The sequence below is a fragment of the Oryzias latipes genome, chromosome 22 (genome assembly GCF_053564925.1).
Source record: "Oryzias latipes strain Hd-rR chromosome 22, Olatipes_Hd-rR_3.1".
Taxonomy (NCBI): Eukaryota; Metazoa; Chordata; class Actinopteri; order Beloniformes; family Adrianichthyidae; genus Oryzias; species Oryzias latipes.
In genome coordinates this window covers 6,046,221-6,063,602 of record NC_136258.1, presented here as the reverse complement: position 1 = coordinate 6,063,602, position 17,382 = coordinate 6,046,221, and the positions used below count along the sequence as shown (strand labels likewise).

General features: G+C 54.7%; 2 protein-coding genes across 8 annotated transcripts in view; both read right to left on the bottom strand.

Annotated features, from left to right (window-relative positions):
• Positions 1–17,382, bottom strand: part of LOC144989038 (uncharacterized) — a 38,813-nt gene that overhangs the window by 2,366 nt on the left and 19,065 nt on the right. For 5 of the 7 annotated variants that reach the window (XM_078940778.1, XM_078940776.1, XM_078940779.1 and 2 more), the window contains 13 exons: positions 5,704–5,942; positions 5,550–5,635; positions 4,535–4,596; positions 4,009–4,247; positions 3,089–3,278; positions 2,981–3,016; positions 2,786–2,906; positions 2,335–2,476; positions 2,115–2,261; positions 1,685–1,790; positions 506–1,041; positions 342–441; positions 196–265 (listed from right to left, as the gene is read on the bottom strand). In XM_078940778.1, coding sequence (XP_078796904.1) covers positions 196–265; positions 342–441; positions 506–1,041; positions 1,685–1,790; positions 2,115–2,261; positions 2,335–2,476; positions 2,786–2,906; positions 2,981–3,016; positions 3,089–3,278; positions 4,009–4,247; positions 4,535–4,596; positions 5,550–5,635; positions 5,704–5,942 — 2,074 coding nt within the window. The remainder of the gene's footprint in view (positions 1–195; positions 266–341; positions 442–505; positions 1,042–1,684; positions 1,791–2,114; positions 2,262–2,334; positions 2,477–2,785; positions 2,907–2,980; positions 3,017–3,088; positions 3,279–4,008; positions 4,248–4,534; positions 4,597–5,549; positions 5,636–5,703; positions 5,943–17,382) is intronic. The other 2 variants (XM_078940781.1, XM_078940782.1) reach the window with 1 other exon arrangement.
• LOC144989029 (uncharacterized) lies at positions 12,069–17,254 on the bottom strand. Its single transcript, XM_078940687.1, has 3 exons — positions 17,251–17,254; positions 12,977–13,547; positions 12,069–12,170 (listed from the first exon to the last, which is right to left on the bottom strand). Exons 1-2 carry the CDS (start codon positions 17,252–17,254, stop codon positions 13,006–13,008), a joined length of 546 nt encoding a protein of 181 aa, XP_078796813.1. The 3' UTR covers positions 12,069–12,170; positions 12,977–13,005.

Here is a 17,382-nt window from a genome sequence, read left to right as displayed (position 1 = left end):
TCGTGTTTTGTATGTAGAGCCTGAAAACTGCCTTAAAAACGCACATAGCAATGCATGACCGCAAGAGTTTTGAACGCGGACGCACGAAACGTGCATGTAAGTGCACTTACACATGATTTTCACTGAAAGTGGTTGCTTGAAGGCGCGTTTTTCCGAGCCCAGTGTGAACGTAGCATCGTTGTAACCTTAACTTACCCATCTGACGGGCGACGTCCTCTGAGGCTCCGTGGAAGAAGCACACGAACACGACCATTCCCTGCTCGATCTGGACCAAAAGAGGCGCAGCGAAAAATCAAAGGCCGTCGGAGAAGAAACACACGTGTGAACGGAACCACGCCCACCTCCACCCACTGAGCATCGGCTCCATCCAGCGCCGGCCTGACCTTCACCTTCGCCTGGCTGCACTGCTGGACGACCGTCCTCGCCTGTATCCTCTTCAGCCTGCGTGGCGCAGGGAACACGCATGAAAACGGGTTTTGAAGGAGGACATTTCATCTTTTCATACCTGTCGACTTCAGAGAGGTGCTGCTCCGTCTGTGTAGCGCGAGAGCAGGCGATGGTGAAGACGGGCCAGGGTTTAGACCTCTGGACCACCACAGGATCCAGACCGTAGCAAGAGCTCCTGGGAGCTGACGGCGGGTCCTCCTGATCCCTCCTCCTCTTCATAGAAATCCCGTCTCTGCACCCCTTCTGGACTTTTGCTGCAGGGGGGGTCTCCCATCTGTCATTTAGGCTCTCAGAGTGACGCTCCTTAGGAGTCGAATGTTTGGTTCCGTCCTTTGTGTCGACACACGGAGGAGTTCTGGTGCTCTCCAGAGAGCTATGGGTTTCTACCAAGACGTCTGGTGACACGGCCTCCTCTGACTGGGCCCCCCCCTCGTTGTGGATGCTGGGTTGACTCTCAGACCTGGCTGGTGTTCTGGAGGTGTCAGAAGATGGCTTGGAGACATGGAGGCTGTTGGCGGTCCGGGGCTGTAGGACGATGGACCCCTGAGACCCGGTCAGGTGACCTGGAGGTGGAGCCCTGACGAACACCGCTGTCTGTGTGGACAAAAGCGATGAAGGTTTTTCAGAGCTATAGGAGTCTCAGGCTCAGACGGTGGTTGAGTTTGCAGCCTTCATCTTTCTTCTGCATCGTTCAATGGAATGTCTGAAGACCCACTCCACCAAAAAAGGTTAGTTTTGTTTTATTGACATCTTGTGGCATTTTTCTCATGATGGAGGACATATAAAGAAAATTAAGCTCAAAATTGTATTTCTGAGTATTTCTTTATTCAAATCGTTGTTGGGGGTGTTAAAAGGCCGTAAGCCAGCGGGGGAGTTCGTAAACAGACAGATGACAGGAAGTGGGAGCGGGCTTAATCCACACCAAAAGTCCCACCCACAACTCAGAGGTGAAACTCCTGCTGGTTTGCAGAGATTTTTTTATTTTGTCTAAAAACGGCATCATCGTAATTAAAACCTGGGAACGCTTTGAAAATAGATCAAAGGATTATTAGAGTTGATAATGTCCTGCATCCCCAAGAATGTTCCACATCCAGTTTCCTGAGTATATAGTGAGGACATAGCTGAGCTTTTTTTTGTTGCAGCAGAGGTCCTTGAATGCAACACGCTGCCTTCATGGTCCATGTCAGGTCTGTAGTAGAGATGCTTCAGTCACTGAGGCCAAAAAAGAGAGACCTACCGTGGTGTTTGAGGAATCGGCCGACCACTGGTTCTGCGTGTCACCATCGCTTTCCCCTCCTACATCCTCTTCCTCCTCCTCATCATCATCAGTGTCACTGTCCTCACTATCAAACAGAAAGAAGGAAGACAGCTTTTTCATTTTTGCAGTTTTCTGGATGTTTTCTAAAAGTTTCCTCCTTCTGCAAACAACCGTCTGCTCTGCAGCTGCAGACTGAGATCTGCTCAGAAACAGAATCGCTTTCGTTTCGTGTCAGCGGCGGGTTTCTGACCAGGAGATGAAATCCTGTATTTATCTGACAAAAAATGAAACATTCTGCCTCCTCCTGGGATCAGACCTGCTTCCCTCTGACTTGCTTTAGTGCTGAGGTTAATCAAACTGCAAAGTCCGTTTTCAGTCCAAAAGAAAGGTTGTGATGTGACGGAAGCACCTCTCAGAGAAACGGCGTGGAGGCCTCAGCGGCCGCGGCTCTGCCGCCTCTGATCGGACGTCTGGCTGTTTCCTGCTCTCCACGCTGCACTGAGAGCAGCGGCTGATCCACTGAACCACATCGAGCCTCATGGTTCTCCAGAAGAACCTGCGACAGAGCAGACCTGGGATTTTCCAAAAGCACGACACAGGGAAAAGCTGAAAAAGCCGCGCAGGAAAACCTCTCGTTCAGCAGCCGCAGACACTTGTTGACATCCAGGTGGTTGAGTTCGTTGTGGAAGTCCAGCAGAGCAGCCTGAACCTGCCGCCTGTTCCTCAGGACCAGGCGCTGGTGTTGGCCGCTCACCACATGCAGCTTACCATCTGTGAAAGCAGCAGAGGTGAGCGAAGAGGGCTCAGGTACGCAAACCTTCATCCACTTCTTCCCTTTTTAGCCATCACTGCCATGAAGTTATGCAGATTTACTCCTCTGCTGCACCTCGTCTGGTCCAGCAGAGAGCAGCAGGAGCATTGAAATACATCAAGCTCAACTCAAAGACAGGGGTTCATGCTGAGAGCTTTGGGAGGGTTTAATAATTTGATCATAAAACCTGCATGAAAAGTTCTCAGAAAACGAATTCAGAAAGGATATTTGTGCGTCCGAGCGTCATCAGTGTGTGATAAACTGCCGACCTTTAATGGAGAACTTTTTGCAGAACCTTCTGAAAGTGTTTTTCTCCACATAGTTCAGTCCTGGAGGATAGATGCGGCTGCTGAGGTACAGCTCCACAGCGTCGTACTTGGCAAAAAAAGCCTGATGGGAGAGGAGAACAGCAGGGCTTGAACAGGCATAATGCAGGTGACGGTTCAGAGATCTTCTCAGCACACCTCCTCCCCCATCAGCCGCCGGGTGGGACCAACGGTCTGCAGAGAAAAAGAGGCGTTACACTTGGTTTGTGGAAGTGGTGGGTTCACTCTGTCAGGGCTGAGCCTCACTGCTGAGTCGTTGTTGAACATGAGCGAGGGCACGGCGTCCGCCCGAAGCACCGGCTTCTCCCCGCTGTGGTCGAAGCAGCTCTCGGTGAAATGGACGGAACAGACGGATGACCAGATCCGGGGGTGCCAGCCGGAGCGGCCGACCGCCTTCACCCACTGAGCCAGAAGAGCAGGGCTATGAAAAGGAAACCTGCAGAGGAGACATCGCAGACTGCTTCACGTGATGAGGTTCAAACTTCTGAGTCAGCCACCTTCATGTTTTCTTTGACTTCAACTCTGACCTCAGCAGCAGCTTTTTCACTGCTCTCAACACGATAAACATCTCAACTCAGCATCTCAACCGGCTGGTTTCTCTGCAAATGTCTTCAGTCATTCAGCACTTTCACAAAACTTTAGTGCTGTGTCTAAAGCACTTGTTCTGAAGTCAACACGTGGTGCTGTGACTGTGCACGTGCTGCTGTGACTGTGCACGTGCTGCTGTGACTGTGCACGTGCTGCTGTGACTGCACACGTGATTTTGATTTTCTCCGGACTGGACTACTGTAACTCTCTGTACAGTGGCATTGACCAGTCTCTGCTCTGCCGTCTCCAGCTGGTTCAGAATTCAGCGGCCCACCTGTTAACGGGGACCAGACGGTGTGAGCATATTACTCCACTTTTACACTCTCTTCACTGGCTGCCTGTGTCTTTTAGGATTATTTTTAAGATAGTACTTCGATCTCGGTTTTAATTCTATAAACTGGACTTACTAGTAGAACAGAACCCCCCTGATAAACCAGACAACACTGTCATCTTCTTCCTACGTTCTCCCCTGAACCTGTCAGAGTTCTGCTGGTTCTGGTCTGGTTTTAGGCAGAAGTAGCAGCGCAGAGCTCGCCCGAAATAATCAAACGTGAGCTTGAACTGCTCCGTACTCGTACTTGTGGAAGGTGAGGCCCAGGCCTCTCTCCACCGGCCCGCAGCAGTTGGAGCAGGTGTAGAAGCTGCAGCGCAGCCACTTCTTCTTGGTTCTGTTGAGGCAGGTGTGGCAGCTGGATATCCAGCCTGTCAGGTCCTGGGTCAGCGTTCCCCAGTAAAAGTGCTTGGAGATTTCTTGCTGGCATCTCTTCTCATTGTAGTGGCCCTGGTTGTCATGAAACTGCTGCAGGATGGCGTTTACCTGGGAGCAGGTGCGAGAGGAGGCCTCAAACTCAGCCTTTGACCATTTTCATCAAAAGTACAAGGATTCGTCTGAAAAGGCAGCTGCTGCCGTTCAGAACCTCAGGGGCATTCAGAGAGCTGAGCAGGAACCCCCATGAATAGAATCAAAGCTGGAAAAAAGGCGAGCAGTAAAGTTCCTCCACAACAACACAATGATGAGCTCTAACCTCCTGCAGCTGAACACGGAGCTGCAGAAAGCAGGTTTCTGGTAGAAAGCAACAGTTTGGTGTCAGTGCTGGGGGTTACCTCCTCTCTGCTGCGTGGCACTTTGAGGGGCGGAGAGACTCTGGTGTACATCAGCACTCCGTCTGACAGAAAACAAAAATTCACAGAAGGGGGATTTTCTGAAATCAGGTTTTCTTCAAAGATTTTTTGCATAAATCAAGCCATAAAATGCATTTTAAAACAAGAAATGGAAAGATCCACGTGTCTCTGCATTATAGCACACAAAAATAGTTTGAAAAAAGTATGTTTTGAATAATTTCATGTGTTGTTGAGGTGTAGAGGTCAGGCTAATGAGCATGCCCCCACCAACCAAAGCTACATTTTCACTGAATGCAAAACTGATCAAAATAGCCAATAACCACATGTTTTAGCTGCTAAAATGACCATTTGCCTATTTAGTTTCACTTAAATGAAAGAAATATGAGAAAAATGCATTAATCTTTATAAAATATGTCACCATTTAATCATGTCCCTCAGTTTTGTTCAACCCCGTAACAACCTAGCAATCCCCCCTTTAAAAAAAATTAATAGTTCAGTCCAACTTCTTCAGCAACCAGGAAGTGACATCACTGAATAGTTTCTGCTCATCCTCTGAATTAGTATTAGCCTACCTTCTTACCCATATTTCATAATTTCTATTGTCAAGCTCAACCTTTCAACTCTGTTACATTCATAAATGATATTTACTATTGTTTGGAAAAAAAGGAAACAATTGTTTTGAAAAATATATTAATTTCTTGTTTTCCTCATGCCGTATGTAGCTCCATATCCTAGCTGATGTAGACGTGTGACAACTTTTAGCTAAAATATTCAACCCTGTAACAAAACACACTGTTACGGTGACACTAATCATTCTCGGAATTTAATGTCTAAGGTGGGAAAACGTCTTTTCTCAGAGGTTTTAATAGTCCTTAATGTGATGCAATGTTAAAAAACCCAATTATTTCTGTTAAAATTTTCAATCAAAAGAGAAACCAGTGTGAACGAATGCAGAGAATGACCCAGAAGCTTCTAAAGCAGAAGTCTTTACTCTCACCGATCAGACCAAAGCGAGTGGCCATCTTCTTCAGGTGGGCTCTTCTTTGCTGCCTCTGCATGGGCAGGACTCTGGTTCTCAGGTACCTGCATCACACAAACTCCCACGGTCAGTGAAGGAAACGCCAAGAACACGACGGGGTCAAAAATCAGACCTGGCAATATGGTTGTATGTAATGAAGATGGACTCGACCACGGTGCCCCTTGGGTCGTCTCTCAGGAATCGGGCGGCCCTGAAGTCTGGAGCGGGAGCTGGGAGGCAGTACTCGTGCTCCTTCGTGGCGGCGGAGCCCTCGTCGCCCCAGCCTGCACTTCTGACGGCGGCGGCAGCGGAACACAGAACGTCCTCCAGTCCGTTCGACTGACAAAAGTCTTCGTCTGATGGGACGGGAACCTGAAACCAGGATCTGATCAGAACAGCAGCACAGGTCTGTGTAGCAACTGCAGTAAAAATAAAAACTGTGAGTGGCGTTGTATACAGGCGCTACCCGCTGCCGCCCCCCTTTAACCCAGCCTCACCTTTTTTTCCTCCATAGCAACCATTTTATACTTTGGTGACCTGGGGGTGACGAACAGATCTACGTAAAATTTAGAAGAATATGCAAAAGTAAACTTTTTTTGGGAGGTTTTTTGCTGACCATACCCTCAATCCTGATAAGTTTATGTCGTATGTTATATCGTTTCATTCAGCTTGAGGCTGGGAACGCCATTTTTGTGAGCTTGCCACGCCAATGTTGTTTAAAATATACAAACTTTTTCATCAGTAACCTCCCAATCATGCTAAGGAGGCCATAGATCCAAATCCCACATATGTTTTGGTTTTGTTAGTGTTTTTTGCAAAAAACAAAACAAAAAACAGCTCCATAATGGTAATAAAAGTGTCTGATTTTGGCCCGATTTATTTGTTGACGTCCCCGGAGACATCGTTTTTTATTTTGTTTTCGGGGGGTGTGGGGTGGGTGGGGGTCATCCTCTATGTCTAAAATTCATGAAAATGATCAAAAATTGAAAAGAAGAAGGAATGCTGGGAAATAAAAATTTACAGCAGATCAACTTCCCGTCTTTCCACCCATCTTCCTCACCGCCTTTACGTCCGCCTTCCTGCCCGTCTTCCTCACCACCTTTACGTCCGCCTTCCTGCCTGTCTTCCTCACCGCCTTTACGTCCGCCTTCCTGCCCGTCTTCCTCACCGCCTTTACGTCTGCCTTCCTCCCCGTCTTCTTCACCACCTTTACATCCGCCTTCCTGCCCGTCTTCTTCACCACCTTTACGTCCGCCTTCCTGCCCGTCTTCCTCACCACCTTTACGTCCGCCTTCCTGCCAGTCTTCCTCACCGCCTTTACGTCCGCCTTCCTGCCCGTCTTCCTCACCGCCTTTACGTCTGCCTTCCTCCCCGTCTTCTTCACCACCTTTACGTCCGCCTTCCTGCCCGTCTTTCATCACCACCTTTACGTCCGCCTTCCTGCCCGTCTTCCTCACCACCTTTACGTCCACCTTCCTGCCTGTCTTCCTCACCGCCTTTACGTCTGCCTTCCTGCCCGTCTTCCTCACCACCTTTACGTCCGCCTTCCTGCCTGTCTTCCTCACCACCTTTACGTCCGCCTTCCTGCCCGTCTTCCTCACCACCTTTACGTCCGCCTTCCTGCCTGTCTTCCTCACCGCCTTTACGTCTGCCTTCCTGCCCGTCTTCCTCACCACCTTTACGTCCGCCTTCCTGCCTGTCTTCCTCACCACCTTTACGTCCGCCTTCCTGCCCGTCTTCCTCACCACCTTTACGTCCACCTTCCTGCCTGTCTTCCTCACCGCCTTTACGTCTGCCTTCCTGCCCGTCTTCCTCACCACCTTTACGTCCGCCTTCCTGCCTGTCTTCCTCACCACCTTTACGTCCGCCTTCCTGCCCGTCTTCCTCACCACCTTTACGTCCGCCTTCCTGCCTGTCTTCCTCACCGCCTTTACGTCTGCCTTCCTGCCCGTCTTCCTCACCACCTTTACGTCCGCCTTCCTGCCTGTCTTCCTCACCACCTTTACGTCCGCCTTCCTGCCCGTCTTCTTCACCACCTTTACGTCTGCTTTCCTGCCTGTCTTCCTCACCACCTTTACGTCCGCCTTCTTGCCTGTCTTCCTCACCGCCTTTACGTCCGCCTTCCTGCCCGTCTTCCTCACCACCTTTACGTCCGCCTTCCTGCCCGTCTTCTTCACCAACTTTACGTCCGCCTTTCTGCCCGTCTTCTTCACCACCTTTACGTCCGCCTTTCTGCCTGTCTTCCTCACCACCTTTACGTCCGCCTTCCTGCCCGTCTTCCTCACCGCCTTTACGTCCGCCTTCCTGCCCGTGTTCTTCACCACCTTTACGTCCACCTTCCTGCCCGTCTTCCTCACCGCCTTTACGTCCGCCTTTCTGCCCGTCTTCTTCACCACCTTTACGTCCGCCTTCCTGCCCGTCTTCATCACCGCCTTGACGTCCGCCTTCCTGCCCGTCTTCCTCACCGCCTTTACGTCCGCCTTCCTGCCCGTCTTCCTCACCGCCTTTACGTCCGCCTTCCTGCCCGTCTTCTTCACCACCTTTACGTCCGCCTTCCTGCCTGTCTTCCTCACCACCTTTACGTCCGCCTTCCTGCCCGTCTTCTTCACCACCTTTACGTCCGCCTTCCTGCCCGTCTTCCTCACCACCTTTACGTCCGCCTTCCTGCCCGTCTTCTTCACCACCTTTACGTCCGCCTTCCTGCCCGTCTTCTTCACCACCTTTACGTCCGCCTTCCTGCCCGTCTTCTTCACCACCTTTACGTCCGCCTTCCTGCCCGTCTTCTTCACCACCTTTACGTCCGCCTTCCTGCCTGTCTTCCTCACCACCTTTACGTCCGCCTTCCTGCCTGTCTTCCTCACCACCTTTACGTCCTCCTTCTTGCCCGTCTTCTTCACCACCTTTACGTCCGCCTTCCTGCCCGTCTTCCTCACCGCCTTTACGTCCGCCTTCCTGCCTTTCTTCGTCACCACCTTTACGTCTGCCTTCCTGCCCGTCTTCCTCACCACCTTTACGTCCGCCTTCCTGCCCGTCTTCTTAACCACCTTTACGTCCGCCTTCCTGCCCGTCTTCCTCACTGCCTTTACGTCCGCCTTCCTGCCTTTCTTCCTCCCCGCCTTTACGTCCGCCTTCCTGCCCGTCTTCCTCACCACCTTTACGTCCGCCTTCCTGCCCGTCTTCCGCACCACCTTTACACCCGCCTGTCTGCCTGTCTTCTTCACCACCTTTACGTCCGCCTTCCTGCCCGTCTTCCTCACCGCCTTTACGTCCGCCTTCCTGCCCGTCTTCTTCACCACCTTTACGTCCGCCTTCCTGCCCGTCTTCTTCACCACCTTTACGTCCGCCTTCCTGCCTGTCTTCCTCACCACCTTTACGTCCGCCTTCCTGCCTGTCTTCCTCACCACCTTTACGTCCGCCTTCATGCCCATCTTCTTCACCACCTTTACGTCCGCCTTCTTGCCCGTCTTCCTCACCGCCTTTACGTCCGCCTTCCTGCCTTTCTTCGTCACCACCTTTACGTCTGCCTTCCTGCCCGTCTTCCTCACCACCTTTACGTCCGCCTTCCTGCCCGTCTTCCTCACTGCCTTTACGTCCGCCTTCCTGCCTTTCTTCCTCCCCGCCTTTACGTCCGCCTTCCTGCCCGTCTTCCTCACCACCTTTACGTCCGCCTTCCTGCCCGTCTTCCTCACCACCTTTACGTCCGCCTTCCTGCCCGTCTTCCTCACCACCTTTACGTCCGCCTTCCTGCCCGTCTTCCTCACTGCCTTTACATCCGCCTTCCTGCCTTTCTTCCTCCCCGCCTTTACGTCCGCCTTCCTGCCTTTCTTCCTCCCCGCCTTTACGTCCGCCTTCCTGCCCGTCTTCCTCACCACCTTTACGTCCGCCTTCCTGCCCGTCTTCCTCACCACCTTTACGTCCGCCTTTCTGCCCGTCTTCCTCACCACCTTTCCTGCCTGTCTTCCTCACCACCTTTACGTCCGCCTTCCTGCCCGTTTTCTTCACCACCTTTACGTCCGCCTTCCTGCCCGTCTTCCTCACCGCCTTTACGTCCGCCTTCCTGCCTGTCTTCCTCACCACCCTTCCTGCCTGTCTTCCTCACCACCTTTACGTCCGCCTTCCTGCCCGTTTTCTTCACCACCTTTACGTCCGCCTTCCTGCCCGTCTTCTTCACCACCTTTACGTCCGCCTTCCTGCCTGTCTTCCTCACCACCTTTACGTCCGCCTTCCTGCCCATCTTCTTCACCACCTTTACGTCCGCCTTCCTGCCTTTCTTCGTCACCACCTTTACGTCTGCCTTCCTGCCCGTCTTCCTCACCACCTTTACATCCGCCTTCCTGCCCGTCTTCTTAACCACCTTTACGTCCGCCTTCCTGCCCGTCTTCCTCACTGCCTTTACGTCCGCCTTCCTGCCTTTCTTCCTCCCCGCCTTTACGTCCGCCTTCCTGCCCGTCTTCCTCACCACCTTTACGTCCGCCTTCCTGCCCGTCTTCCTCACCACCTTTACGTCCGCCTTTCTGCCCGTCTTCCTCACCACCTTTCCTGCCTGTCTTCCTCACCACCTTTACGTCCGCCTTCCTGCCCGTTTTCTTCACCACCTTTACGTCCGCCTTCCTGCCCGTCTTCCTCACCGCCTTTACGTCCGCCTTCCTGCCTGTCTTCCTCACCACCCTTCCTGCCTGTCTTCCTCACCACCTTTACGTCCGCCTTCTTGCCCGTTTTCTTCACCACCTTTACGTCCGCCTTACTGCCCGTCTTCTTCACCACCTTTACGTCCGCCTTCCTGCCTGTCTTCCTCACCACCTTTACGTCCGCCTTCCTGCCCATCTTCTTCACCACCTTTACGTCCGCCTTCCTGCCTTTCTTCGTCACCACCTTTACGTCTGCCTTCCTGCCCGTCTTCCTCACCACCTTTACATCCGCCTTCCTGCCCGTCTTCTTAACCACCTTTACGTCCGCCTTCCTGCCCGTCTTCCTCACTGCCTTTACGTCCGCCTTCCTGCCTTTCTTCCTCCCCGCCTTTACGTCCGCCTTCCTGCCCGTCTTCCTCACCACCTTTACGTCCGCCTTCCTGCCCGTCTTCCTCACCACCTTTACGTCCGCCTTCCTGCCCGTCTTCCTCACCACCTTTACGTCCGCCTTCCTGCCCGTCTTCCTCACCGCCTTTACGTCCGCCTTCCTGCCCGTCTTCCTCACCGCCTTTACGTCCGCCTTCCTGCCTGTCTTCTTCACCACCTTTACGTCCGCCTTCCTGCCCGTCTTCTTCACCACCTTTACGTCCGCCTTCCTGCCTGTCTTCCTCACCACCTTTACGTCCGCCTTCCTGCCCGTCTTCTTCACCACCTTTACGTCCGCCTTCCTGCCCGTCTTCTTCACCACCTTTACGTCCGCCTTCCTGCCCGTCTTCTTCACCACCTTTACGTCCGCCTTCCTGCCCGTCTTCTTCACCACCTTTACGTCCGCCTTCCTGCCTGTCTTCCTCACCACCTTTACGTCCGCCTTCCTGCCTGTCTTCCTCACCACCTTTACGTCCTCCTTCCTGCCCGTCTTCTTCACCACCTTTACGTCCGCCTTCCTGCCCGTCTTCCTCACCGCCTTTACGTCCGCCTTCCTGCCTTTCTTCGTCACCACCTTTACGTCTGCCTTCCTGCCCGTCTTCCTCACCACCTTTACGTCCGCCTTCCTGCCCGTCTTCTTAACCACCTTTACGTCCGCCTTCCTGCCCGTCTTCCTCACTGCCTTTACGTCCGCCTTCCTGCCTTTCTTCCTCCCCGCCTTTACGTCCGCCTTCCTGCCCGTCTTCCTCACCACCTTTACGTCCGCCTTCCTGCCCGTCTTCCGCACCACCTTTACACCCGCCTGTCTGCCTGTCTTCTTCACCACCTTTACGTCCGCCTTCCTGCCCGTCTTCCTCACCGCCTTTACGTCCGCCTTCCTGCCCGTCTTCTTCACCACCTTTACGTCCGCCTTCCTGCCCGTCTTCTTCACCACCTTTACGTCCGCCTTCCTGCCTGTCTTCCTCACCACCTTTACGTCCGCCTTCCTGCCTGTCTTCCTCACCACCTTTACGTCCGCCTTCATGTCCATCTTCTTCACCACCTTTACGTCCGCCTTCTTGCCCGTCTTCCTCACCGCCTTTACGTCCGCCTTCCTGCCTTTCTTCGTCACCACCTTTACGTCTGCCTTCCTGCCCGTCTTCCTCACCACCTTTACGTCCGCCTTCCTGCCCGTCTTCCTCACTGCCTTTACGTCCGCCTTCCTGCCTTTCTTCCTCCCCGCCTTTACGTCCGCCTTCCTGCCCGTCTTCCTCACCACCTTTACGTCCGCCTTCCTGCCCGTCTTCCTCACCACCTTTACGTCCGCCTTCCTGCCCGTCTTCCTCACCACCTTTACGTCCGCCTTCCTGCCCGTCTTCCTCACTGCCTTTACATCCGCCTTCCTGCCTTTCTTCCTCCCCGCCTTTACGTCCGCCTTCCTGCCTTTCTTCCTCCCCGCCTTTACGTCCGCCTTCCTGCCCGTCTTCCTCACCACCTTTACGTCCGCCTTCCTGCCCGTCTTCCTCACCACCTTTACGTCCGCCTTTCTGCCCGTCTTCCTCACCACCTTTCCTGCCTGTCTTCCTCACCACCTTTACGTCCGCCTTCCTGCCCGTTTTCTTCACCACCTTTACGTCCGCCTTCCTGCCCGTCTTCCTCACCGCCTTTACGTCCGCCTTCCTGCCTGTCTTCCTCACCACCCTTCCTGCCTGTCTTCCTCACCACCTTTACGTCCGCCTTCCTGCCCGTTTTCTTCACCACCTTTACGTCCGCCTTCCTGCCCGTCTTCTTCACCACCTTTACGTCCGCCTTCCTGCCTGTCTTCCTCACCACCTTTACGTCCGCCTTCCTGCCCATCTTCTTCACCACCTTTACGTCCGCCTTCCTGCCTTTCTTCGTCACCACCTTTACGTCTGCCTTCCTGCCCGTCTTCCTCACCACCTTTACATCCGCCTTCCTGCCCGTCTTCTTAACCACCTTTACGTCCGCCTTCCTGCCCGTCTTCCTCACTGCCTTTACGTCCGCCTTCCTGCCTTTCTTCCTCCCCGCCTTTACGTCCGCCTTCCTGCCCGTCTTCCTCACCACCTTTACGTCCGCCTTCCTGCCCGTCTTCCTCACCACCTTTACGTCCGCCTTCCTGCCCGTCTTCCTCACCACCTTTACGTCCGCCTTCCTGCCCGTCTTCCTCACTGCCTTTACGTCCGCCTTCCTGCCTTTCTTCCTCCCCGCCTTTACGTCCGCCTTCCTGCCTTTCTTCCTCCCCGCCTTTACGTCCGCCTTCCTGCCCGTCTTCCTCACCACCTTTACGTCCGCCTTCCTGCCCGTCTTCCTCACCACCTTTACGTCCGCCTTTCTGACCGTCTTCCTCACCACCTTTACAACCGCCTTCCTGCCTGTCTTCCTCACCACCTTTCCTGCCTGTCTTCCTCACCACCTTTACGTCCGCCTTCCTGCCCGTTTTCTTCACCACCTTTACGTCCGCCTTCCTGCCCGTCTTCCTCACCGCCTTTACGTCCGCCTTCCTGCCTGTCTTCCTCACCACCCTTCCTGCCTGTCTTCCTCACCACCTTTACGTCCGCCTTCCTGCCCGTTTTCTTCACCACCTTTACGTCCGCCTTCCTGCCCGTCTTCCTCACCACCTTTACGTCCGCCTTCCTGCCCGTCTTCCTCACCGCCTTTACTTCCTCCTTCCTGCCCGTCTTCTTCACCGCCTTTACGTCCGCCTTCCTGCCTGTCTTCCTCACCACCTTTACGTCCGCCTTCCTGCCTGTCTTCCTCACCACCTTTACGTCCGCCTTCCTGCCCGTCTTCTTCACCACCTTTACGTCCGCCTTCCTGCCCGTCTTCTTCACCACCTTTACGTCCGCCTTCCTGCCCGTCTTCCTCACCACCTTTACAACCGCCTTCCTGCCTGTCTTCCTCACCACCTTTCCTGCCTGTCTTCCTCACCACCTTTACGTCCGCCTTCCTGCCCGTTTTCTTCACCACCTTTACGTCCGCCTTCCTGCCCGTCTTCCTCACCGCCTTTACGTCCGCCTTCCTGCCTGTCTTCCTCACCACCCTTCCTGCCTGACTTCCTCACCACCTTTACGTCCGCCTTCCTGCCCGTTTTCTTCACCACCTTTACGTCCGCCTTCCTGCCCGTCTTCTTCACCACCTTTACGTCCGCCTTCCTGCCTGTCTTCCTCACCACCTTTACGTCCGCCTTCCTGCCCATCTTCTTCACCACCTTTACGTCCGCCTTCCTGCCTTTCTTCCTCCCCGCCTTTACGTCCGCCTTCCTGCCCGTCTTCCTCACCACCTTTACGTCCGCCTTCCTGCCCGTCTTCCTCACCACCTTTACGTCCGCCTTCCTGCCCGTCTTCCTCACCACCTTTACGTCCGCCTTCCTGCCCGTCTTCCTCACTGCCTTTACGTCCGCCTTCCTGCCTTTCTTCCTCCCCGCCTTTACGTCCGCCTTCCTGCCTTTCTTCCTCCCCGCCTTTACGTCCGCCTTCCTGCCCGTCTTCCTCACCACCTTTACGTCCGCCTTCCTGCCCGTCTTCCTCACCACCTTTACGTCCGCCTTTCTGCCCGTCTTCCTCACCACCTTTACAACCGCCTTCCTGCCTGTCTTCCTCACCACCTTTCCTGCCTGTCTTCCTCACCACCTTTACGTCCGCCTTCCTGCCCGTTTTCTTCACCACCTTTACGTCCGCCTTCCTGCCCGTCTTCCTCACCGCCTTTACGTCCGCCTTCCTGCCCGTCTTCCTCACCACCCTTCCTGCCTGTCTTCCTCACCACCTTTACGTCCGCCTTCCTGCCCGTTTTCTTCACCACCTTTACGTCCGCCTTCCTGCCAGTCTTCCTCACCACCTTTACGTCCGCCTTCCTGCCCGTCTTCTTCACCACCTTTACGTCCGCCTTCCTCCCCGTCTTCCTCACCGCCTTTACTTCCTCCTTCCTGCCCGTCTTCTTCACCGCCTTTACGTCCGCCTTCCTGCCTGTCTTCCTCACCACCTTTACGTCCGCCTTCCTGCCTGTCTTCCTCACCACCTTTACGTCCGCCTTCCTGCCCGTCTTCTTCACCACCTTTACGTCCGCCTTCCTGCCCGTCTTCTTCACCACCTTTACGTCCGCCTTCCTGCCCGTCTTCTTCACCACCTTTACGTCCGCCTTCCTGCCTGTTTTCCTCACCACCTTTACGTCCGCCTTCCTGCCCGTCTTCCTCACCACCTTTACGTCCGCCTTCCTGCCCGTCTTCTTCACCACCTTTACGTCCGCCTTCCTGCCCGTCTTCTTCACCACCTTTACGTCCGCCTTCCTGCCCGTCTTCTTCACCACCTTTACGTCCGCCTTCCTGCCTGTCTTCCTCACCACCTTTACGTCCGCCTTCCTGCCTGTCTTCCTCACCACCTTTACGTCCGCCTTCCTGCCCGTCTTCTTCACCACCTTTACGTCCGCCTTCCTGCCTTTTTTCGTCACCACCTTTACGTCTGCCTTCCTGCCCGTCTTCCTCACCACCTTTACATCCGCCTTCCTGCCCGTCTTCTTAACCACCTTTACGTCCGCCTTCCTGCCCGTCTTCTTCACCACCTTTACGTCCGCTTTCCTGCCTTTTTTCGTCACCACCTTTACGTCTGCCTTCCTGCCCGTCTTCCTCACCACCTTTACATCCGCCTTCCTGCCCGTCTTCTTAACCACCTTTACGTCCGCCTTCCTGCCCGTCTTCCTCACTGCCTTTACGTCCGCCTTCCTGCCTTTCTTCCTCCCCGCCTTTACGTCCGCCTTCCTGCCCGTCTTCCTCACCACCTTTACGTCCGCCTTCCTGCCCGTCTTCTTCACCACCTTTACGTCCGCCTTCCTGCCTGTCTTCCTCACCACCTTTACGTCCGCCTTCCTGCCTGTCTTCTTCACCACCTTTACGTCCGCCTTCCTGCCCGTCTTCTTCACCACCTTTACGTCCGCCTTCCTGCCTTTCTTCGTCACCACCTTTACGTCTGCCTTCCTGCCCGTCTTCCTCACCACCTTTACATCCGCCTTCCTGCCCGTCTTCTTCACCACCTTTACGTCCGCCTTCCTGCCTTTCTTCGTCACCACCTTTACGTCTGCCTTCCTGCCCGTCTTCCTCACCACCTTTACGTCCGCCTTCCTGCCCGTCTTCTTCACCACCTTTACGTCCGCCTTCCTGCCTGTCTTCCTCACCACCTTTACGTCTGCCTTCCTGCCCGTCTTCTTCACCACCTTTACGTCCGCCTTCCTGCCCGTCTTCTTCACCACCTTTACGTCCGCCTTCCTGCCCGTCTTCTTCACCACCTTTACGTCCGCCTTCCTGCCCGTCTTCCTCACCACCTTTACGTCCGCCTTCCTGCCCATCTTCTTCACCACCTTTACGTCCGCCTTCCTGCCTTTCTTCGTCACCACCTTTACGTCTGCCTTCCTGCCCGTCTTCCTCACCACCTTTACATCCGCCTTCCTGCCCGTCTTCTTAACCACCTTTACGTCCGCCTTCCTGCCCGTCTTCCTCACTGCCTTTACGTCCGCCTTCCTGCCTTTCTTCCTCCCCGCCTTTACGTCCGCCTTCCTGCCCGTCTTCCTCACCACCTTTACGTCCGCCTTCCTGCCCGTCTTCCTCACCACCTTTACGTCCGCCTTCCTGCCCGTCTTCCTCACCACCTTTACGTCCGCCTTCCTGCCCGTCTTCCTCACCGCCTTTACGTCCGCCTTCCTGCCCGTCTTCCTCACCGCCTTTACGTCCGCCTTCCTGCCCGTCTTCTTCACCACCTTTACGTCCGCCTTCCTGCCTGTCTTCTTCACCACCTTTACGTCCGCCTTCCTGCCCGTCTTCTTCACCACCTTTACGTCCGCCTTCCTGCCTGTCTTCCTCACCACCTTTACGTCCGCCTTCCTGCCCGTCTTCTTCACCACCTTTACGTCCGCCTTCCTGCCCGTCTTCTTCACCACCTTTACGTCCGCCTTCCTGCCCGTCTTCTTCACCACCTTTACGTCCGCCTTCCTGCCCGTCTTCTTCACCACCTTTACGTCCGCCTTCCTGCCTGTCTTCCTCACCACCTTTACGTCCGCCTTCCTGCCTGTCTTCCTCACCACCTTTACGTCCTCCTTCCTGCCCGTCTTCTTCACCACCTTTACGTCCGCCTTCCTGCCCGTCTTCCTCACCGCCTTTACGTCCGCCTTCCTGCCTTTCTTCGTCACCACCTTTACGTCTGCCTTCCTGCCCGTCTTCCTCACCACCTTTACGTCCGCCTTCCTGCCCGTCTTCTTAACCACCTTTACGTCCGCCTTCCTGCCCGTCTTCCTCACTGCCTTTACGTCCGCCTTCCTGCCTTTCTTCCTCCCCGCCTTTACGTCCGCCTTCCTGCCCGTCTTCCTCACCACCTTTACGTCCGCCTTCCTGCCCGTCTTCCGCACCACCTTTACACCCGCCTGTCTGCCTGTCTTCTTCACCACCTTTACGTCCGCCTTCCTGCCCGTCTTCCTCACCGCCTTTACGTCCGCCTTCCTGCCCGTCTTCTTCACCACCTTTACGTCCGCCTTCCTGCCCGTCTTCTTCACCACCTTTACGTCCGCCTTCCTGCCTGTCTTCCTCACCACCTTTACGTCCGCCTTCCTGCCTGTCTTCCTCACCACCTTTACGTCCGCCTTCATGCCCATCTTCTTCACCACCTTTACGTCCGCCTTCTTGCCCGTCTTCCTCACCGCCTTTACGTCCGCCTTCCTGCCTTTCTTCGTCACCACCTTTACGTCTGCCTTCCTGCCCGTCTTCCTCACCACCTTTACGT